A 23531-nucleotide genomic window follows, 5' to 3' on the forward strand; every position below is an offset into this window, starting at 1 on the left:
TTTGAGCTTTCGCTTGATGTTCTTGGCTGAGTAGAAGCATCTTCATATTTTTTTTTTTTAGTCGTTTTGTCCATTTTTCAGTTTAAAAAAAAAAATTCTTTATTTTAAATTTTGAACCATTTTTGATACGCTTCACGGCGAGCTCTGTCTAAATCCTTCACGTGGCTGCGTCCCCTATTCCCATTTACCCATAATTCAGATGAGTTTTTTGTTATTCATGAATCTTCACCATCTTTACCAAATTTTAACATCATTTGTTTATGCACAACAGACACAATTTAGAAATGCGATTAAACTACTAGGTGGGGCAAAACCATTTGTTCATTGGCCCTTGACTCATTTTGATCCAACTTGTTAACTTTACCATCTCCTTTTGGCTGACATCACCATTATTTTTATTGTCATTCTTGTACCTATCGCAGACATTCCTCTGTGTAACATCCCTTCCAAACTTTGAAACCCCTTTTAAAATAAAATTTTCTGATTCAAATGACCTGAAACATTTACAGTTTCTTTCTTCACTGCTGTCTGATCTTGGAGAAGCTGAACATTTGCAGCATTTTTATTTCAGATTTCTAGCATTGGCAGTACAGAGGATCCCCTTTATCTGACACCCGCAGGGAACGCAAATGTCAAATATGTGAATTTGCCAGTTGACTGAGTTACTCTTCCAATGCCGAACTAATGAACCTGCATTAAGAATACATTTAAAAGACAAAAGACAGTGCAAAATGTAAAGTAATTTGAAAAAAATAAAATCAGTATCGTATTCTTTAATGATGCAAAGTTCACTTTAATCAGGTAATTCCCGTATGTTAAAAAGTAAAATTTGAACCCCAGTCACTGCCGCTTTAATAGTCTTACTCTAGCCACTATGTTAACTGTGCTGCTGTCATAATTAACAACCTCTCCCAAGTAAACAGATAAAGCCTTACTAGTATACCTAATACTAATAAAGATAAAGACTCTAACGAGGCAGGGATTGGGTGACATCTTGGGAGATTCGCCCAAGTGGGGAGTAGCATCATCCGGCTCCTTATCCTGGGTGCTGCCATTTCATTCCAATGCAACTTTACTGAAACTTGATTCAAACAGCTGTCATGACTGGGGCGCTATGCTGCCTGAATGTTTGCTCCTATCTTCACCAAGGGGTTGTGTGTTGCTTCCGAGAACATTTACTTGAACACCTTCTTTGTGCTGACAACCTAATTCACCTCCATGTAAGTTTTCCAGTCAGGCCTTCAATGCCCCTTCCTTGTACTGACTACCTGAATCACCTCCATGCATTTGCAGAGGGTGCTGTTTCCAGTTGCCTGCAATCCCTGTTATTAGTGATATTGGTTGTGAGTTTGTAATAAAATTAATATTCCATATTTTCTTTTCTCTAGGAAATGCCTTGAGTAGATTTGTACAGAAGACTTTAATGCAGTTAAACTTATGGGAAGATGCTTTCCACATTGTAAAAGAAAGCCTCAGATCTGGCATCACCATCTGTGAACAGTGGGTGTCAGCATGTGACCACCTGACTGGACAGGTTTGGCGACGTTATGCTCCTCATCAATGGAAAAATGAGAAATATTATCCTGAATTGTTGGGTAAACTTGCCAAACGACTAGAAGAGGTACAGTCGTAAAGTTTATTTTTTCCTTATTTTTGAAAGTGTTGTAATTGTGCTGTTCATGTGGTGCATTTTTGAGAAAAATGCCATGTATACGGTTAAAATTAACAATCCTGCACTGTAAATATAAGCCTAAATTATGCTTAAATATTTTTTAGTGTTTAACAATAGCAGTTTGAGTTACCCTTTCACTGTTTGGAAAATTCTCTTTATGATCAAGCTCTTAAATTGCAAGATTTACAGAAAAATATTGTCAAATTGTGCAAAGCTGTGAACTTTCAGCACAATGTGCTCTATTGATCTAATGGTCGTTTACAAGTTGGCTGCAATCGGTCTCTCTGGTGTGATGTCTTTAGCCAGATCTTAAAGGGATTGTTATAGAAACATAGAAACATAGAAGATAGGAGTAGGAGTAGGTCATTCGACCCTTCGAGCCTGCTCCGCCATTCAACGAGATCATGGCTGATCTTAAAGTTCAGTACCCCGTCCCCGCCTTCTCTCCGTAACCTTTAATACCCTTATACTGAAGAAATAGATCTAATTCCCTCTTAAATAGATTTAATGAACCTGCCTCTACTGCCCTCTGTGGCAATGAATTCCACAGATTCACCACCCTCTGGGTAAAGAAATTCCTCCTCATCTCGGTCCTAAATGGTTTGCCTATTATCCTCAAACCATGGCCCCGGGTTCTGGATTTTCCCATCATTGGAAACATCCCATCTGCATCCATTCTGTCCAGTCCTGCCAGAATTTTATATGTTTCTATGAGATCCCCTCTCAATCTTCTAAACTCCAGGGAGTACAATCCCAATTTGCGCAATCTTTCCTCATAAGTCATTCCTGCCATTCCAGGTATCAGCCTGGTGAATCGCCTCTGCACTCCCTCTATTGCAAGAACATCCTTCCTTAGATAAGGTGACCAAAACTGCACACAATACTCCAGGTGTGGTCCCACCAAGGCCCTGTACAGCTGCAGTAAGGTATCCTTGTTCCTATACTCAAACCCTCTTGATATGAAGGCCAACATACCATTTGCCTTTTTAACAGCTTGCTGTACCTGCATGCTCGCCTTCAGAGACTGGTGTACAAGTACCTCTAGGTCTCTCTGCACTTCCACATCTCTTAATCTATTGCCATTCAAATAGTAATCTGCCCTCCGGTTTGTATTACCAAAGTGGATAACCTCACATTTATTCAAATTGTAGTGCATTTGCCATGTATTTGCCATGTATCTGCCCAGTCCTTTAATTTATCCAAATCACACTGGAGCTTCCTGACCCCCTCTTCCGTGCACACAACCCCTCCTAGCTTAGTGTCATCTGAAGATTTGGAGATATTACATCCAATCCCCTCATCCAGATCATTAATGTAAATTGTGAACAGCTGGGGTCCCAGTACAGATCCCTGTGGCACCCCACTGGTCACCGCCTGCCACTCAGAAAACGAGCCATTTATCCCAACTCTCTGTCTTCTACCTGCCAGCCAGTTCTCAATCCACATCAATACTTTGCCCCCAATCCCATGAGTCTTGATTTTGTAAGCTAGTCGTTTATGCGGGACCTTATCGAAGGCCTTTTGGAAGTCCAGGTACACCACATCCACTGGCTCTCCCCCATCTATTTTACCTGTCACCATCTCAAAGAATTCCAATAGATTTGTCAAGCACGATTTACCTTTTGTAAATCCATATTGACTCTGTCCGATCCCTTCTCTGCTAGTCATATTCTCCGTTATTACATCCTTAATAATGGATTCCATCATTTTGCCCACTACTGATGTAAGGCTCACCGGCCTATAATTCCCCGCTTTTTCTCTACCCCCCTTTTTAAATAGTGGGGTAACATTAGCTACCCTCCAATCCATGGGTACTGATCCTGAGTCTATTGAGTTCTGGAAAATAATTCTTAAAGCATCTGCTATCTGAGTGAAAGATTCGATGGTTCTCAAAAGCAAGGACTCTGAACACAATCTGACAGTAAAAAAAAACTTCATTTACAGAAGACTATTGTAGCAATAGGGATCTCTCTCTCATACCACCCCCCCCCCCCCCCCTCAACAATGAACTAGAGTACACAGTACTGTTACATACAGTCAAGGAAAAGAACCAAGAAGATACCCGCCACCCCTTAACTTCATGTAGGCACAGCTCTATGGGTTTGGCCCAAGGCCAAGTACAAAGGTAGTTAAAGGGGCCAATGGTTAGGTGTGCACAGATCGGTGTGGTGGAGCCAGACCTTGATTGGCAGGTGGTGCGCCTTCTGACCTGTAATTGATGATGCTGTCACACGACAGCCACGTCCCTCCACAATGCAGGAAAATAGCATAATTCAAGGCACACTGTTCCAGCTACAAAGGAATGTTCCTATTTAATCATTTTATGCTGCTTTTATGGGAAAGGAGTGACTGAACTTAGTCAAGATGAAGAAGAACAGTGCACACATGAGACATGTACGAAACTACGTCCTGAATCTCCTGGTAGGAGGATACCAGGGAGATCCCTAAAAGGAATAATACTGCATGAGTACAATATTGGAGTGTCTGAACTTTTAGGTAGCCTACAATGGAGGATGATTCCTGTATCTGTTCTGTCTGACTCTGTGGGGACAAAAGGAAAGGAAGGAAGGGGTGTAGCCATGCAAGGGACTTAGACAAATGTGTTTTGATCACACTCTCCATGGAGTATCAAAAAGATGGTTAAAATCTAAAAATTAAGAATTTTTTCACTAAAAGAAATTGACAAAATAAGGACTAAGAAACAAAGACAGCGAGAACAAAATTGAAGAAGTTTCTAAATTGCCAGGAACATTGAGCGAAAGTCCAAATGGGAGCAACATAAGAGTGGCCTTGGGACTGGCAGAGCTGGGAAGTCAGGACAGGAACTAAATATTATCCTGGAGAAAATGGAAATCTTGAGCAACTAATTTGTAGGCGTTGAAATTTACTGAGAGATATGACTGAAAGGATGATAAATTTAAAAAAAATCATTGAAGATTTAATGGAAAGAATGACCCAAGCAAAAGAAGACTTTGTAAAAACATATGATAAGCTAAAGCTTTCGAAGAAGATGCGAAGCAATGGGAGTCAGACAGACAAGGCCTGCTGGACAAGATCAATCACACGGAGAATTTTAGCAGATGAAATAAGGTTGAATTATTAGACTGAAAGAAAGAATCGAGGGAAGAGATCCAGTGAACTTTTTTGAAACATGGATTCCGTGAGTGCTGGGAGAAGACAAATTCAGAGAAAAACTGCATATTGAAAGGGTTCACCGGACCCTTGAACCCAAAAGATTTGACGATAAGTGACCATGATTGGACCTGGTAGGACTTTTGAATTATTGGGAATGGGAGCCAATTCTTGGAGCAGCATATGAATACTCTAGCAAAATAATGGTCCAGCCAAGATGGCCCATGAAAGCGTGCTATTTTTTCAAGATTTTAGCCCTACTTTAATTAAGCAAAGGAAGGAGTTTGACAATGTAAAAAGGCAACTGTGTTCCAAAAACTTGAACTATTCAATGATGTAGCCCATGACTTTGAGTTTCAAAATAGCAGAAAGTAATCGACAATTTTTCAAGACTAGGAATGAGGTGGAAGACTTCCTGCAAGGTAAATGGAAAGGCTATGGTTGCCAAGAATGTTTACAATGGGACTAAGCAAAAGTTGTACTTTTTTAAAACCGTCCTGTATTTATTGTTGAAAAATAAATTTTAATGTTCACGGATAGCTCAAAAAAGAGAAAACTTGGGAAAAGTAGTACCAGGGTGGAGACTCCGGTCTAAGAGAGAGAATGAATGAATGGTGTTGGAGAGGAGTAACTAGAAGAGATAGCGCCAAAAGGAAGGGTTCTTCTTCCTCGAAAGATTCCGTGGGCTTTTGGGGATTCCGTCAGGGCAGGGACATTTTGTGTTTTTTTTTAAAAGGGCAAGGATCACTATTATTTAAACAATCAAAAAGGTTTTATTGTTAAACAATATTTGTTTGATGGAGGTATCTTAACTCTATAGAAATAGACTACAGAGCTGGATGGTTTAGAGTAGTGGTTTTCAAACAGGCCCCCTAAACTCACATTCTACCTTAAGCAATCCCTGTGCCATAAGTATTCTGTTCTTAACAAGAGTTTGCTTAAGGTGGTACATGAAACTATATAAATCAGAATTATTAGGAGATGAAAATGAGAATGGATGAATTTTTAACAAATGCCGAACTTCCAAAATTAGAAGATAGAGAATTAATTGATTTAGATGGCCCTTGCACATGAGAAGAAATTAAGAAAGCTTTGTGTACTTTACAAGCTAACAAATCTCTGGGGGAGGATGAGTTTCCTTCTGAGTTCTGCATACAATTAAAAATATTTATTGATGCCTCTTATGATGGATGTATTGGACTGGGCAGAGGAGACCCAGATTCTCCTCTTTCTCAACTGTTAGAATTACAGTGTTACCAAAGAAAAGTAGAGACCCATCAAAAACTTTATCATATAGACCTACATCTCTCCTGAATGCTGATTATAAAATATCCGCAAAGGCATTAGCTAATAGATTGGGACAATATCTACCAAAATTAATACATACGGATCAGGTGGGATTTTTAAAGGAAGACATTCTTCAAATAGTCTATTTAATACCTATGGCAAAATCAAAATTGAATCTAAGTATAACCATCTCTCTAGATGTAGAAGAATCATTTGACTGATTAGAATGGTCTTTCTTATTTAAAACATTGGAAAAATTTGGTAAAGGCAGAAAATTTATAAACTGGATAAGAATTCTTTGTCATAACCCACAAGCCAAAATTATAACTAATAATCAGACATCAGCAGCTTTTCCCTTGAGTAGATCAAGTAGACCAGCACTTTTTAATCCTAGCTATTGATCCACTGACAGAGATTATAAGGAGGTCCAGACATTAAGGGCTTCAAAGTTGGACAGGAAGAACATAAAATTATCATATTTGCTGATTATGTGCTTTTATATATGTCAAACCCGGCTGAATCTTTTACAAATTACAAACTTTAGAAAAATATGAAAGTGTTATCAGGCTATAAAATAAATATAATGAGTGAAATAATGCCATTGAAAAATTGTGATTATGAAAGATATTAAAATAGTTAGTAGATTTAAATGGAAGATAGATGGAATCAAATATTTAGGAATAATGACAGATAATAATTTACAGAACATATATAAATTTAATTACACTCCTCTTTTAGAAAAAAAAAAGAAAGATGTACACTCTAGTGGGAAGAGTAAGTTGTATTAAAATGAATGTGATGCCCAGATTATAGTTTTTTTTCCAATTGTTGCCTATTGCACTACTTAAAATTTTTGATAAAATTCTTATGGAATAAGAAAGTGCTGAGAATTTCATTGGAAAAGCTCACATGGGATTGTAAACTGTGAAGACTTAGACTTCCAGGCTTACTATTTAACAACACAGGCAAGATTTTTATCATTCTTTTTTGGAGAAGACAGTCTCTCTTCTTGGATCTGAATGGGATTGAATTCAATAGGAGAAGAACCAGTGAAGGACTCTATTTACAATTGGATTAAGTTAATAACAAAAAAAGATAATCCAATATTAATACATATAATTAGAATATGGCAAGAAATAAATGAGTGCATTGGAAAAAAAAGCAGGTATTTCATTTAGAACACTATTGTGTAAAAATGCATTGATGCCTATGAATTTGAGTGACAAAATATTGAATTCATATGATAAAAGAATAAGATATATTGATGATTGCTATGTGGAGGGATCTCTTGTGTCTTTTGAACAATTAAGAAATAAATATGGAGTAGCTAATGGGGCTTTATTTTGTTTTCTCCAGCTAAGATCATTCCCCACCTGACATTAGTGAAATGTAAGGAATGATTTGGCTGGGGAATGCACCTAAATTTATAAACCAGATGTACTATGCTCTCCACATTTAAAGTGTGAAACCAGCTTTACCGAGATTGAGAGAGAGAGATGGGAGTGGGATTTAGATGGTGCAGTCATGGAAAGATGTTGGTCTGACTGGTGTTTGGATAGCATGACATAATTTATAAATGCAAATGTAGATTAGTGCAATATAATTTCCTGCACCAATTTGATCTCACACCACAGAAGTTGCACAAGTCAAAATATGCAACATCAGAGATGTGTTTTAGGTGTGGGACACAAATAGGAACACAAATATGAACATTTTTATATGCTACATGGTTATGTGAAGGTGAGACCTTTCTGGCAGGATATTACTGAAATATTAACAAGGATAACGGTGGTCTTCACGGGTGATCTGGAACTTTATTTTTTGGGCAACTTTATTGAAATAAGCAATAAATTAACTAAATTTCAAATTTCATTTGTTAAAATATCCTTAGCAGTGGCTAAGAAATGTATTGTGATTACATGGAAATCTGGCCCCCCACTACACATATCATGTGCTGTTGAGATGAATAGTTACATATCTATGGAAAAAATGACATACAACAAAATATGGCAGCCATATTTGGATCATATAGGGGCCCAATTGTAATTATAACTACAATAAATAAATGGATAATAATAAATGCTGCTACAGTAAAAATACAAGTGACTTCCTCATATAGAATTTTGATGGTCAACATAAATATGAGCCCTGACAGTGTATTGATTTATTTTGTGCAAAGGGAGGGACGGAGGGGTTGTTTCATTTGTTTTTTTTTAAGAAAAGGTTTTTTATATCTATGATAGATGATATTCTTTGATATTGGAGACTTTTCAATGTATATTTATGAAAAAAAGAACAACAAAAATAGTTAAAAAAAAAAATGGATTGTTGTCAAATTTGGCAGAGATCAGAAGCAGCAGCTGGAAATAATCCTGAGTCAAAGCAGCTGAGAATGACAATAGCCTTGACTTGTAAATGGGAAAGTAGTCAAGACTCTTGTGTGAGACTATGTTTAAGGTTGCAGGATGTCACAGATCTTGGTGAGGATAAGGAATGCACTGTGACTGTGCTTTAAATAGCATAGCTTTGGGATAGCAGAGTAAATAATATTTGGTTTGCAAGTAAATAAGAACTGATGGTATTGTTGATGTAATTTGGGAATCTAAACTGGAAGAAATGTGTGGTGAACAAAAATTCCACTGAAAGCCTGAATTTGAAAACTGAGGAATGGGCATAAAATTGCTCTGACTTGTTGCTGTGCCATTTATAAATGTAGGGACCATTTTTATTTGGTGTTGTAATAAAACATTACTTGAACTAGCAATTGCAGTGTGTCATTCAGATAAATATTGAACAATTCTTTTCACTCTTCAATGAGCAATATATTTGAAAATGATTCTTTGAAAATATGATTCCAACTCGTACTGAAGTTTAAACAAACGATAGCAAAAAATGCTGGAAATACTCAGAAATTTAAATTTACACACTCAACATGGTAATAGGCCCTTTTCAGCCCACGAGTCAGTGCCGTCCAATTTACAGCCAATGGTGGGATGAAACAGGAGCCCCTGGGGAAAGCCCACGCAGGCCCAGGGAGAACCTCCAAACTCCTTATAGACAGCTTGAGATTTGAATCTTGGACCCGGTTGCTGGAACAGTAAAGAAATTGTGCTAACTGTTATGCCAAACATGCCTCAATAGATACCATTACATAGTATCTATTGGAACAGAAGCAGAATTACTGCATTAGATCATCAATCTTTCTTCAGGAATTTGATTCCTGAAATTTAAACATCTCTATGCCCGGGAGAACAAGTTATTTTCACAAAAATCCATTTGATTAGCTTGCCATTCTTTTCCACAAACATCGCCCTTAAGAGAAATAGGAACATATAGGCGTGGGAATAAATGTTGGTCATTTCTGGGGCTATCAAGTCTGTATTGGACTAGGATCCACTAAATTAAATTCCATACTTACCTCAACCCACACAGTTCTTACCACATTACTTATCACCATATCCACTGATTTCAACCTAGCATCACCCTAATCAGCCAAGGTTCTGATCTCCACCTCTGGGTGAACATCTGTTTTCCATTAAACTCTCTTGATGTTGTAATGATTGACCAATTCTTCCCCAAGCCTCAATTGAGCCTCCCTCTGGTCTTCTTTGCTCCCAAGTCCTTGAACCTGATGTTAGTCTCAGCAACACCTGTAATTTACAAACTAATATGCTTCTCTGGAAGATGAGTTGAAAACAGTGTTTGCTGGTAGAGATTTTGAATTTTTAGAAGTCTTTTCATTTGGGAATTGATTTTACAAAAAAGGTATATGTTTGGAAAAAAGAGTGACAGAATGTTGGTTGCATTATTCAAGATTCATTATACGAGGCTATCCACCTGTTGCATCTGCTAACCAAAGGGCACATTTTCATTCAATATAATTTAGCACTCTGGGGTTGGGTTTAGCACAGTAAATGTTTTAAGGATGGTCAGTTATTTAAAAAAAAAGTATGTTAATTAAATTTTTCAATATTGAAGGTTATTTGTTTGCTTGACTATTGTTATGTTCTTATGGAGATTTAACCTAAATCTTAAATCAACTTAAAATAAAACCATGGAATTTGCAATATGGAAAGTGGTTATTTGACTGAGTAACTCTAAGATATAGCACACCATGCAAGCAAATGGGCCAAATTAGATTTACCAAAACTGGATATCTTTTTACTTGATTTTCTTTCTTCAGCTCTCCCATTTTAGCCATATTCCAGTTGTTTGTCATTGTAATATTGTTCTTATTTTTCAATTAAATTTCTAATAATTTCACATTTTGGAGACAATAGATACTTAAGCATTTTTTTTTTGTCAAAAAAATGAATAAAATGCTTAATAGAGCAGAGGTCTACAGTGGAAAGATACTATGGTACTGGAATAGTTTTGCCACGTAGGGGATACATGTAACTAGTTTGGTTGGGTGCTTTGGATTACGTAGCTTTTCTGGGCTTGAATCATACTAATCCTTTGTTGACTCAAAGCTGATTTTTAAAAAAAAAAAAAATCTAATTGGTAAATCAAAGCAAAGTTTACCATTTAAAACAATTTACTTTGAATTGTTTTGCAGATTCTAACTTGTAGATCAGTCTATGAGAAGCTGATGCGGCTTTTGCCAGTTGGAGAACAGCAGTTGCTTCACAATGCTCAGGTTTTTGAGCCCTTTGCTGGAGTAAATCCAGTTCAGTTTAATCCTTACACTGAGGTTTGTTATACCCTACCTTGTAATTTGTATAAGATAAATATTATAGTTATTACCAGTATAATTTAAAATTATTCAATTTTTCAGCCACTTTGGAAAGCTGCTGTTGCCCAGTTTGAACACTTAATAGCTCCTTCAGAACAGAAGGTCGCAAATAAACTGAAAATCTCTATTGTGGAAGTTCAAGATAATCCTCAACAGGTAAAATAGTGATATATTTACTAATCAAATCAAGGTAATCAAAACTACACTTTTAGAAAATCATTTATAACACAAACCAGTGGTTATTTTGGAATCTCTACAACCTTTTACCTTCATTTACTGATCTGTTAACAAGAGTTAACATGGTCATTTTCACAACTATGTGCAGAGGTATATCTTTTTGTCTGTAGGCTCCTGCATTGTTGCTATTAAAAGCACAATGAAAGTTTGAAGAGCATCACCTTGTGGATGGACAATTACCCTTTTGTAATTTTTCATGATAAGTTCAAAGAGTATTTTCTTGTTTCTTTTGATCTTGTAATAATTCTTTTCTCTTCATTTCTGTTAATCCAATTATTAACATGTTTTTCAGCTTTATTTCTCTTTCATTTTTTTCCTATTTATTTTGCTATCAACCATATTCTTCCATTCCAATAAGCATCTAATCTCTTTCATCTCCTACCTGGCTAACAGGTTAACTGGATTAAAAGAAATAAAGACAAAACAATTACAATAAGATTTTTAAAAAAACCAAGAAAATATTCTTTGACTCTATCAGTAAAAATAGACTTGTTATAAAAAGGTAATTCTGCCTCTCTATTTTCTATTTACAACCCCAAGACTGCTTCATGGGAACTCCCACTGTAAGAGTGTGAAGTTGCCACATCAGTGGGTAAATTGCCAGCAAATTTGAAACTTCCATTCCTGCATGGTTGCATAGAAATCTCAAACTTGTTGGTAATATTCTGGGGAAACGTTGGTTGTATCAGTGGAATTATTGGTATCCACATGAAATTGAGCCTAATAAACTTTATTTCATGCTCAACTTGACAGTCTGTCAGGTCATTTCATCCTCTTTCTTTTCCATTATTTAGAAGTTGTTAATAAACCCTCACTTTAAAAAAAAACCTTCAAATAAAAATGTTATGGGTGCTAAGCACCTTATTCATTCGTATCAAATCTCCAGCGTGAACTTTCAACTAAATTTTCCATTCTGCTTTTCTTACTTATTTGAAGACTCACGTCTGTCAAATTGTGCCTTTTTCTTCCTGGGATTCAAACCAGTATTATCCGCCTTTTGAACACTGCTTAGCTGTGTGAATGCATCGGGGGTGGGGGAGGGGTCGGAACTCATCTGGCTTTTATCTGCCAAGGTAGGTAGTGTCAGAGGAGAAGCAGGGCCAGTCTAAAAGGGCGAGCTGTGTTGCCAGGTCGAAACAGGAAGGGAAGATGATGTCGTGATGATGGTCTTTTGCGTGCGATGTAAGTGAACCGACATCAATTAATTCAGCAAAGGTCACGATACATTCAGGATACATTCACCTCTCACCATGTCTTGCAAATGGGGAGATAACAAAGTCTGTGAGCTCCTAACATTCAGGGCATAGGATGAAATAAATCACCAGGTAACAGGCACGGTGAAGGCTGGTTCGATTTTTCGAAAGGCTGGCTACTCAACTCAGGCACCGCAGCTTTGAACAGAGCAAAGCCCAGGTAATAACAAAGTTGCAAAGACTCCACAAGAAATTTCATCAGGTCATAGATCATAATGGCAGGAGTGGTAGAAGATGTCTGGACTGGCCCTATTTTGACTTATGCCATTCGATTTTTGGGGACCCGCCAATCTACCAACCTGGTTGCTCTTTGGGGCATCTTGGAGGATCCAGCTTTCCCTCAACTCTTTCCTGCTGCATCTCCCTCCTTCAACAGCAGTGCTAATGCAGGAGATGATAGTGGCCTGGAGACTGACGCCACCAATAGAAATTATCAAGCTGCACCTCACAATTCGCCAGGTTTGTGATTACCATTGTTCTCGTGTCTTTATGAATGTATTTGCCCATAAGGACTCATCTCGCTAATGTTGATTGCGTTGTTGTTCTCTCGGAAGCCAGCTGCAACCAAAAAAGCAGAAGCCAACTAAGGCACAGGTCATCATAAAGGAGATAAAGGACCTGCTGCTTTCAATGGACAATGAGGAGATGGAGAGGGAATGCCTTTGTATGGAAAGGCAGAGGAAAATGAGGAGTGGATGCGGAGAGAAGTGCAGGAGGCAGAGAATACAGCATGGGTGAATGGTTCAGATGAATGGTTTTGGCACCATGCTCGAAGGCATTCAGCAAGAGATGAGGAATCAGGCCTCATTTCTGCAAGAGCTGATTTCACTCACTGTACAACAGTGCCCTGCTCTCTCTCCACAGCACCAAACTCCTGCACCCTAGTACACTACTCTTGCATCCCAGAAGCCGCATTACTACTCCCCGCTACACGACAATATTAGCTTTGTCCACTTTCCTCCTCCTCCTCCTTCCTGCAGCTGCTGGAATGATTTAAAATGAATACACATTGATTTGCGCCTTTTACCACTTTTGAACATTGTAATAGGTGTATTCTTACTCTGTACAGTTGTAATTTGCACTCATCATTGTTATTGTTCTTTACATGTTTTAAGTGCACTAAAATATTCTGACATGAGCAATGAACATAAAAGATGTTATTTGTTGGCTTACGTTTACAGAATGGACATAATCAGTTTACAGAATTAACATAGTAGCTTCACAGATAGCCTGGTGACTGTGCTTGTACACCCTGATGGACAACTTGTTCAATCTCAGGGATATTGGGTAGCTCAGTGTTCCAGTCTGGCAAAAAGTGTTCCTTGTTGAATTCACATTTATTGTGCAGAACAACAGGCAACAACAACGTCTGGTACAAATATCAAATCATTTGTCTAGGCACCTCCAGCCTCCTTTGAGCTGTCCAAATGCATTCTCTACCACCATCTTTGCTGAGCTGCCATTGATTGAATGCGTGGTGGTTAGTGAACCCCTTCATCAGCCATTTCCTGAGGGGGTAAGCTGGGTCTCCAATCAGATGCACAGGGATCTCCACTTGTTAACAGTTCTGAATTTCTGTGCGGAGCAATGTGGAGTTATAAAAAGTTATGCAACCTCTGAATCACTAGCAATCAGTTCCCTAATGTTTTCTACTGCCTACTTTACAATAACAGACTAGAACCAGACTCTTGAACTTGTCATAAGTTTCATTTGAGGTCATGTCAGTCAACCATTCCTTCATTTTAATAGATAAACATTTCATTGACATTATATCCTATGTGGTTACATGTAAAAACACGATTTATTGCATGATCCACATATACAGTGGGGTATATAAACTTACTTCACGTGGGAAGAGGTAGCTGCCTTGATCTTTGGCCTTTCTGTAGATGGATGAGTTGGCTAAAACTTGAGCATCATGCATGTGCCCAGGCCAATCCGCATATACATCTGTGAAGCTAGGAAAAACAAAGGAATGAGTGTGGCAAAGGTAATACTTAGAGTAGTATGTGAGTGGAAAGAAAATGGTTGGGAACCACTGGTGTAGAGATAGACTTATGAAACACATTACACATTCACTGATAAATATCACTGATAAATACAGATAATTGTAAAGCAGGCTAAGATCCTTATCGGTAGTTGTGGTAAACAACAGCTTGAAGAACAATCAAGTACTACCCTTTCTGATTGTAGAAGTCTTGTGTGTCATCATGTGGGCCGATGATGAGAAAATGTGTGCCATTGATGGCACCAGCACACATTGGATACCCCCCAATTTGAAAATCCGTCCAATGTCTTCTGGAGACACACATCACTTGGAAGTTGGACAAAATGTTTGGAAAGGGCCCTCTTCAATGCCCCACAGAGGCTGTTGCTAGTTTGTTGTCTTGCGCCTCAGATGAGGCTCAATGAATTCCAAGACAAAGTCAAAAGTGTCCGAGTCATATGAAAGTGATTCTGCCATTCATCTTCGTCAAAGTTATTCAGGACATTACCCCAGAACACAGGCCCCTGTGGTCTCTCTCTCTCCCACATTCTTCTATCAGATACCAGGGCGAATGACTCAGAAGAATCAACTATCTCAATTTACGGCATCTACAGTGCCTTTCTGCTCCAACTGCTCTCTGCTTCTCTTCAAATTCTCCTCGTATACTTTTCTGATCACACAAACCCATTCACATGATTGTGACATCACATACTTAACAAAGTTGATTATGACATGCAGAAGATTTGCTTGCATTCTAAGATTGCACAAAATGTAAGTGGCTAGCAAATGTGCCTGCTGTTCTACTGCCATTATTGTGTACAGACCAATGTCACTTCCTGTTGTGTATGTTTTACATCACACTAGATGATGCTGTTGTGCTACATGTCCTGCCTCTTTTGCTTTGAGAAGCTAACTTCCTGAGTGAAAGAACTCACCAACCCAGCTTTTATTCTGCTTTGTGTGAGTCAGCTTCCAGAGACGGCTCATGTAGTCTGGAATAACCCGGCTTTTCAGTGTAAAAAGGTTATCCTTCTCTCTTCCCCCCACCCCCCCTACCCATTCCCCCCCCCCTCCCTCTCACATTCACATAACAAGCTAACTGCAGTAAGTATTTCTATATTTTCTATATTTTTTTTTACTTTTTAGAACTTGTATTTTTCCTTTAAGCTTCTGCAGGCATTTCAGAAATATCAAGAACTAGTCAAAAGACAAAGCATCAGCAAGGAGCTACTTTCAGAGCGTGAAATGTTGCTGGTAAAGCTTGAGGAATACATCAAAGGTACAAGAACCGCAAGCAAATTTGTAAATACATTTACTATTACTGATTAATAATTGAATAGAAAATAGTTGTCTCCGATGATGATTCTTTTTGAATTAGGCATCCACAATGATTTTGAGAATCGACGATGTGGTATTCCTGGAGAACCTTCAGGTCCTCTTTCAGGCAAGAATCTTCCTGAGGTTGTTAATAATATTGTCTGGGTGAGACAGCTGGAACTAAAGGTGAGTATTTATATAAGGAATGTTTTCCTTTTTACTTTATGAGAGTTTAGATTAGTTAACTGAATTTGGGAAATATGAAGGAAGGAAGGAAAACCCATTTACTTTTAATGTGTAGAATGATACACCATGGCAATATAAATTCTATGGCACTATTTCAAAAAAGAATGGGAAAGTTATCTATGTTATCTTGACCATTTGTTTTCCCTCAATCAACATTTCTAAACAGAGTATCACATTATCATTACCACATTATTGTTTGTGAAAATATTTCTTGTGGAAAAAATAATAATAAAAGCAAGACTTCCTTTCTTCAAACAATGTTTTTGTTAATTTGTGTTTGCTGCCATTGTCAAATAGAAACGTTTTGCAGTTATGTAGTAAATGAGAGTTGAGTGCAAAGTTTCAATTGCTCTAAACTGTAAACTGATTTAACTTTTCAAGTCAAGATTATTATCATCTAATTGTACAAATACAACCTGATGAAACAATGTTCTCTGGTCTTTGGTGCAAAACATGCAGATACACAACTAGACATAACATAACTAGACAAATAATACACATGGAGGACAAGCATTTTATTGATAAAAATAAATAAATATTGATTTTTTACAAATGAGAGTCTCGAATGGTTAGTGTGAGCAGTTCCTTTGGTCGTTCAGCATTCTCGCTGCTGTGGGAAGAAGCTGTTCCTCAGCCTGGTGGTGCTGGCTCTGATACTCCTGTATCTCTTCCCCGATGGGAGCAGCTGAAAGATATCGTGTGTAGGGTGGAAGAGGTACTCAATGATTTTGCGCGCCCTATTCAGACAACGATCCTGGTAGATCACGTTGATAGGTGGGAGGGAGACTCCAATGATCCTCTCTCCACTCTTATGGTCCTGTGGATTGACCTCCGATTCATTTCTCTGCAGCAACCATGCCACACTGTGAAGCAGCTGGCCAGAAATACTCAATAGAGCTCCTATAGAAGGTTGACATAATGGTGGCTTGTACTTTGACCCACTTCATTCTTCTCAGGAAGTGCAGTTGCTATTGCACTTTCCTAACAAGTAAATTTAATGAAGAATGGAAACCAAGCAATTTTTTATTTTGAAATTAAATTGGGAATACTGTATATCAACAAAAGGAATTGCAAAATGCTTCCAATTTAAGGATTATTTTAAGTAGTTTCTTTATTTTGTGGGATTGTATTTTTGACATGATGTTAGTCTTTTGCATACCTGTGTAACTCCAGGAAGTAATAATTTACTTGCAATTGTACTTTAGTATAAGACAAACATTTTTCATCATGAGAAATGGGTTACACAAATTTTGTGCAGGAACAGAGGACTGGAATTTGATTCTGGCAAGTGATCAGAATTTCTGAGAATTGTTTATACATAGTACTTGACATTTTTTTATGCCATTTCAAAGAGTGGTTAAGAATGATATTTGTGTTTTTTAAAAAAAAAAACTCATGAAAGGACTCAGCAGGTTAAACGTAATATGTCGAGGCAAACAGATTGTGGAAATTTTCTGTTAAGACCTTGCATTAGGGCTGAGAGTGTAGTCCAGTTAGGTGATGGGCAAAATGGGGTTGGGTTTGGGGGGGAATGATGGGCTGATGGAGCCAGCTTGAGGACAGGGATGTTGATATAGATGCTGGTAGATGATAGATGGAAACAGATACAGGAGAGGGGTGAGTAGAGAGAACGGCCAGTTAGTGATAAATGGAACAAAATAAGGGAGTGATATTGGGCTGGTGGAAGCAGGTGAGATAGGAGGGGAAAGGAATGCTGAATCAAAGGGAATGAAACCCGGGGGGGGGGGGGGGGTGCGGTTGTAGGAATATGGGTGTTGGACAGATGAAACCTGATGGGAGTGGGTAATGAGTTGTCGTTTCAAAGAGGGGAGAGGTGAGATTCTTTCCCTATCCTCTTCTCTCCACTGCCTCTCTCTGGTTCCATCCACCCATCATTCTTTCTTAATTGATTCCACATTACCTATTAACCTCTGTCTCATCTCACCCTCTTCTCCCTCCAGAGTCCACCATCTGCAGTCTCTTGTGCCTCCATAGATTTCTGTTTCTTCTTTCTCATTGCAGTGGTATATGGGGGAAGATTATAATATTTAAATAGATATTTAAAAATTAAATTAAAAAAATTAAAGATGAAAAGCAAGTTACATTCCCAATATTAACATTGTGCTTTTATTTTAGGCAGCAGATACTGCGAAGGTTGCTGAAACTTTGCTGTGTGACTTGCCAGGATTTCAGTCATTTCGGCAAAATTGTAATGAACTTCTGGACCAATTGAGGATCTATGAACAAGAACAGTTTGATGACTGGTCAAGGGAAATACACTCCTCTGTATCAGATCCTACAGCTGACATCAGGTATTATTATGCTGTGTACAAAAAAAAAATTAAAAACGCAGAACACAAGTTAAAAAATATTTTCTTTTATTTTGCTGATTCCAAATTCAGTTTGTATTTGCAAGTTCTCTTGGTTCCTGTTATTACTGTGGAAATTAAATAGACTGAGAGTTGTTTCTTTGATAAAGAATGCAAAATGTTCACATCTTGGGTGAACTCAAACAAAAATAGATTATGTTGTGTGGTTTCCATGTATTTTCCATATTTTTTTGAACAAGGTCTCCAGTTCCAGGAGACTTGGAATATTCTGATGTTAAGTAGCTGCTGAATTTAAGCTGCTAGTGGTACGATGGGAGCAGCAATTGGAATGATAAAACTTGAATTCTATTCTCACTGGGAAGAGGAGACTAATTTTAAAGATGGCATTATCAATCGTCACTGGCAAGTTTTAGAGTAATTGTGTCACAGTATCATACGGTACAGAAATAAAAAAATAGAAAATGGTGGCAAATCTCAGTTGGTCAAGCAGTATCTGTGAGAAGAGAAACAGTTAACAGATCTGATCTGGGGTCCATCATTGCAACCAAGAAATGAGAAATGAAAAAAAAAACTTTCAGATTCCAGTCATTTATGGCAGTGGTTCTCAACCTTTTGCTTTCCACTCACATATCACTTTAAGTAATCCCTATGCCATAGGGATTAGTAAGGAATTGCTTAAGGTGGTATGTGGGTGGAAAGAAAAAGTTTGAAAACCACTGTTTTAATCGTACCTAATTGACTTGTTATGGTCAAGGTTTCATAACTCCAAAGGAAATGGGCCAATGACAATTTTTTTCAGGCAAAATATTTCAGTAACAAATGATTCTAAACATTCTCTTCCCATTCACATACCCCTTTAAGCAATCCCTTACTAATCACAGAGCACTTATGGCATAAGGATTACGTAAAGTGGTATGTGAGTGTAAAGAAAAAGGTTGAGAACCACTGATTTATGGCCAATAACTTTAGACACCTATGTGGAAATCTTTCCCATGATCAGAATCAGGATTTATTGTCATGAACAAGTCATGAAATTCGGTGCTTTGTGGCAGCATTGTAGTGCCAGCATAAATGTTATATATATTGCGACATTGCAACAAAAAATAAAATAATAATAATAGTAGAGAATGAAAAGTGAGACAGTATCTTTGGTCCATGATTATTCAGGAATCTGTTGGCAGTGGGGAAGAAGCTGACCTTGTGCCGCTGAGTGCTCATCTTTAGGTTTCTGTACCTTTTCCCTGATGATAGCTGAGTGAAGAGGGCGTGGCCTGGGTGGTGGGAGTCTTTGAGGACTCTTGTAGATGTCCTTAATGGAATGAACGCTGGTGCCTGTGATGTTGCAAGCCGAATTAACAACCCTCTGGAATTTATTCTTGTCCTGAGAGTTGGCGCCTCTATACCAGGTAGAGATACAACCAGCCAGAATGCTATCCACGGTACACCTGCTGGAGTTTACGAGAGTTTTCGGCAACACTTCACAAAGTATAACTGCTGGCGAGCCTTCTTTATAATTGCATCAACGTGAAGGCTCCAGGACAGATCTATCCTATCATAATTTTGCATACCTTCATAATTCCATCCCTCAGCCTCGTCAGCTCCAAAAGAATTTTATAAAGTTTAAGACAAAATATTTATTTTTTTGTATGTCATATTGCTTTGAAAATACAATTTTCAACTCTTATAATTGAAACAAATAGCAAGTTAGCTCCACTTTATGAGAGTGCATTAAAGATATTTTATTACTATTTAATTACATTTATAAATTTGTGGAAGTGTACAGTGTATATAACCATTGACATTTTTGTGTAATTTGTGTTAGTTTACAGGCAAATGGTCGGGTTATAGAATTGGATCACTCTGATGGGAAGTTGAAAATACATTACTCAGATCGCTTAGTGTCTTTGTTGAGGGAAGTGCGCCAGCTTTCTGCTTTGGGGTTTGCCATTCCTGGAAAAATTCAACAAACGGCAAATACTGCTCAGAGATTTTACAGACAAGCAGTTATTCTCAAACAAGTTAGTGCCAAGTTTCTTCATTTGATTTTTCCTTTGTTCTCGCCTTCATTGCATTTTCTTTCTTTTTCCTGTTATTTTCATAACTGTTTTCTAGATGATTAAATGTTAAAGAGTGAGAAATCATGCTTCAATTTTCCTTTTCAGGTTGCTCATTTTTACAATACTATTGATCAGCAGATGATTCCGAGCCAGAGACCCATGATGCTAAACTCTGCTTTATCCTTTGAACAGATAATAAAGGTAAGAGAAACTGAATGCAGAAAAATTAGTTCTTTTGTTACATAGGCCAAGAAATCTATTATGGCATTAATGGCTAACACTGCTAAAAGGGTCATTATATCTCATAAAAAGAAAATATGCTGATGAAAGATGGGGAAGAGGGGATCAATTCATTTGGATTGGGGAGGAAAGATGAGGTATGGAGGGATTAGGGTGTTCATTCCAAAGGAGGAGATGGTCATTACCATGTGTGTGTTTTTATTTATTTATATTATGTGTGTATATACACACACACACACACACACACACACACACACACACACACACACACACATATGTTTATAAAAATTAATATGGAAGCCTATGACCATGTTGTCATTTGGAATGGCCATCCTAGGTAGGATGCTGTGCTTTGGGAGGTGGTGCATGGAGAGGAGCACCATAGTGAAGTGGTGGGTGGTACTCAGAGATTGGAACATTGAATAGGGAGGGCTTACCCAGAGATTGGTGATAGAGTGGGGTGATGCTGATATTGCAGCTTTGGTCAGATGATTGGTTGTATTCAGGATATCATTGGGTGATAGGTTTTAATACAGTTGTGGCGGAGGTAGGCAGCACAAGAAGAGCAGGTAAACTAATGAAGTTCGAAAGGGAGCCACCAAAACAACCATCATTAGGCTGGGCCTGCTTCAGAATGCACTCATTCAGTAGTGCTGAGAATATAGTTGTTCCAGGAGTGTCCATTAATTTCAAAGTTAGTTCAAAGTTAAAATTTATTGTCAGAGTAAATACATAGGGGGAACAGTCGGGGGAATTTCTTCACACAGGTTGGTGGGAGTATGGAACAAGCTGCCAGCTGAAGAGATGAATGTGGGCTCAATTTTAACATTTATGAAACATTTGGATGGGGTCATGGATGGGAAAGGTTTCACAAGATACAAGAGCTGAAGTAGGCCAATCGGCCCATTGGGTCTACTCTGCCATTTAATTATCAGCTGATCCTTATCATTCAGCACTATTCCCGGTCTTCTCCCCATACCTCTTGATGCCCTGACTCATCAAATACCTGTTAATTTCTGTTCTAAATTCATCCAACAACCTTGTATCTTCTCCCACCTGTGGCCACAAGACCCACAGATTTTCCAAAGAATTTTCCACAGAAATTCCAAATAAATTTCTCCACATTTCTGTTTTAAATTGACTCCCTTTTATCCTGAATTGTGGCCATCATGGGAAACAACTTTGTCATACCTACTCTGTCCATGGCTTTCAGCATTTGAAATGTCTTTATGAGGCCCCCCTCATCCTTCTGTACTCCAACGAGTACAGTCCAAGAGCTGACAAACGTTCCTCATATACTAACCATTTCATTCCTGGTATCATTTTAGTAAATCTCTGAACCTTCTCCGATGCTAGCACATCCTTTCTCAATTAAAGCACCCCAAAATGTACACAATACTTCAAGTGAGGTCTCACCAGTACCCTATAAAGTCTCATCATTACATCCCTGGTCTTGTATGCTATTCCTCTAGAAATGAATGCCAACATTGCATTCGCTTTCTTCACCGCCAACTCAATTTGCAGGTTAACCTTCAGAGTTTCCTGCACGAGGACCCACAAGTCCCTTTGCACCTCAGTGATATGGAGGGATATGGAATACGTGCAGGTCAGTAGGACTAGGCAGAATAATAGTTCGGCATAGACTAGAAGGGCCTGTTTTCTGTTGTAATGTATGGTTTTATGACATCACATACAACCCTGAGATTCCTTTTTCTTCAGGCCAGGCTTAGCAATTTCTATACCAGTAATTGTAAACTGTACTCATCCAGAACAACTAATGCAGATGTAAATCTAAATATACTGTGACAGAAGATGTGTTTTATATTGTATATAGATATGATTTTGGGAGATGAAGTGTGGCAGGTTTGTTTTAGTTTCATTCACAAACAAACACTTAAAAACAGTTCTCATTTAAAATATTGGAGCTCTGCTCAACCTAGACTGACCAGCTCTGAATACCTGTGCAAAAGCTTTGGGGAGTCTTCACTAATGGATTGTTGTTTTGAAAAGCAACAGATAAAAGAACTCGGAGGGTTAGCTTCGGAGCCGCAGTCCGTCTGGGGACTGCTTGCTGTTCTAGGAGGGTCAAGTGGTTTTGCAAGCAGAGGGAGAAAAAAAAAAACAGGATTTTTTCAGAGAGGGAGAATTCAGTTCAGGAGCAACAGCTGGGACTGGAACAGGACAAGCTGGCAAGCTTGTGGGGAAAAAAAAACATTTTGAAGATGGGTTGTGAGTGCTTAGTTTAACCTGGTCAAATCCCTTGTGATCCATACAAGAGGAGAGGACTGGCTTCTTAATGTTTCATTTAAATAAGGGAAACAAAAAGGAACTCTGTGGTGACCTGAAAGAAAGAGGCTATCATCTGGAAAACCCTGATGGAGCAAGTCTCATCAGCAAGACACTGACATGGCTGATTAGAAGGGATCTGTTTGTGTCCAGGAACAACAAATCACTCTCTGAAAACTGACAAAAACCTTCCTGAGCCGTAACCATTTACCTTTCAAGCACCAAAGCCTGGTGAACTTCATAAATGTTAAATTCTGTGCACAATTTAAGAATTGCCTGTAACCAGTGAACTTGGAGGAAAGAAAAGTGTGATTGGACTGTGAATTAAGAACTTTTCTGAACTTACACACATTACATATACATGCGCTTAGAATTAGAGGGGGGGTGGTGGGTTAGGTTTGGTTAGATAAGTTAATAGTAATAAGTTAAAGTTTGGTCCTGTCTTCATGTTTAAAGATTATTAAAAGCAACTTTTGTTTCAGTAACCGTTTGTCTTGGTGATATCTATTGCTGCTGGGTTTTGGGGTCCTCTGGGCTCATAACAATAGTAATAAATAATAAGCATATGGGTCCTTAAATGAGTCTCAAATGAGTATTATTATCCCCTGTGGTTCAAGAGATTGATGGCTGAGGGGGAGAATCTGGCAGAATGTTTCCTGAGACACTCATACTTCCTGATGGCTGCAGGGAGAACAGAGCATGCCCTGGGTGTTACAGATCCTTGATAATTGTTTAAATTTAAATTAAATTAA

General features: G+C 38.2%; 1 protein-coding gene and 1 long non-coding RNA gene across 10 annotated transcripts in view; one reads left to right on the forward strand and one right to left on the reverse strand.

Annotated features, from left to right (window-relative positions):
- Positions 1 to 14980, reverse strand: part of LOC138739349 (uncharacterized) — a 32337-nt gene extending 17357 nt beyond the window's left edge. Inside the window, exons 1-3 of the long non-coding RNA XR_011342192.1 lie at positions 14812 to 14980; positions 14160 to 14274; positions 12788 to 12874 (exon numbers count right to left, since the gene is read on the reverse strand). This is a non-coding gene — a long non-coding RNA (uncharacterized lncRNA). The remainder of the gene's footprint in view (positions 1 to 12787; positions 12875 to 14159; positions 14275 to 14811) is intronic.
- dync2h1 (dynein cytoplasmic 2 heavy chain 1) overlaps positions 1 to 23531 on the forward strand; it is a 509574-nt gene that overhangs the window by 27517 nt on the left and 458526 nt on the right. For 7 of the 9 annotated variants that reach the window (XR_011342189.1, XM_069891176.1, XM_069891173.1 and 4 more), the window contains 8 exons: positions 1389 to 1621; positions 10650 to 10784; positions 10869 to 10982; positions 15471 to 15582; positions 15682 to 15806; positions 18003 to 18178; positions 20019 to 20214; positions 20359 to 20454. Coding sequence is in view for 8 of the 9 variants with exons in the window: in XM_069891176.1 (XP_069747277.1) it covers positions 1389 to 1621; positions 10650 to 10784; positions 10869 to 10982; positions 15471 to 15582; positions 15682 to 15806; positions 18003 to 18178; positions 20019 to 20214; positions 20359 to 20454 (1187 nt within the window). In the remaining variant the exon portion in view is untranslated. Of the gene's footprint in view, positions 1 to 1388; positions 1622 to 10649; positions 10785 to 10868; positions 10983 to 15174; positions 15327 to 15470; positions 15583 to 15681; positions 15807 to 18002; positions 18179 to 20018; positions 20215 to 20358; positions 20455 to 23531 lie in introns of those variants that run through there. The other 2 variants (XM_069891178.1, XM_069891179.1) reach the window with 2 other exon arrangements.

Source organism: Narcine bancroftii, chromosome 7, assembly GCF_036971445.1.
Source record: "Narcine bancroftii isolate sNarBan1 chromosome 7, sNarBan1.hap1, whole genome shotgun sequence".
NCBI classification, from domain to species: Eukaryota; Metazoa; Chordata; class Chondrichthyes; order Torpediniformes; family Narcinidae; genus Narcine; species Narcine bancroftii.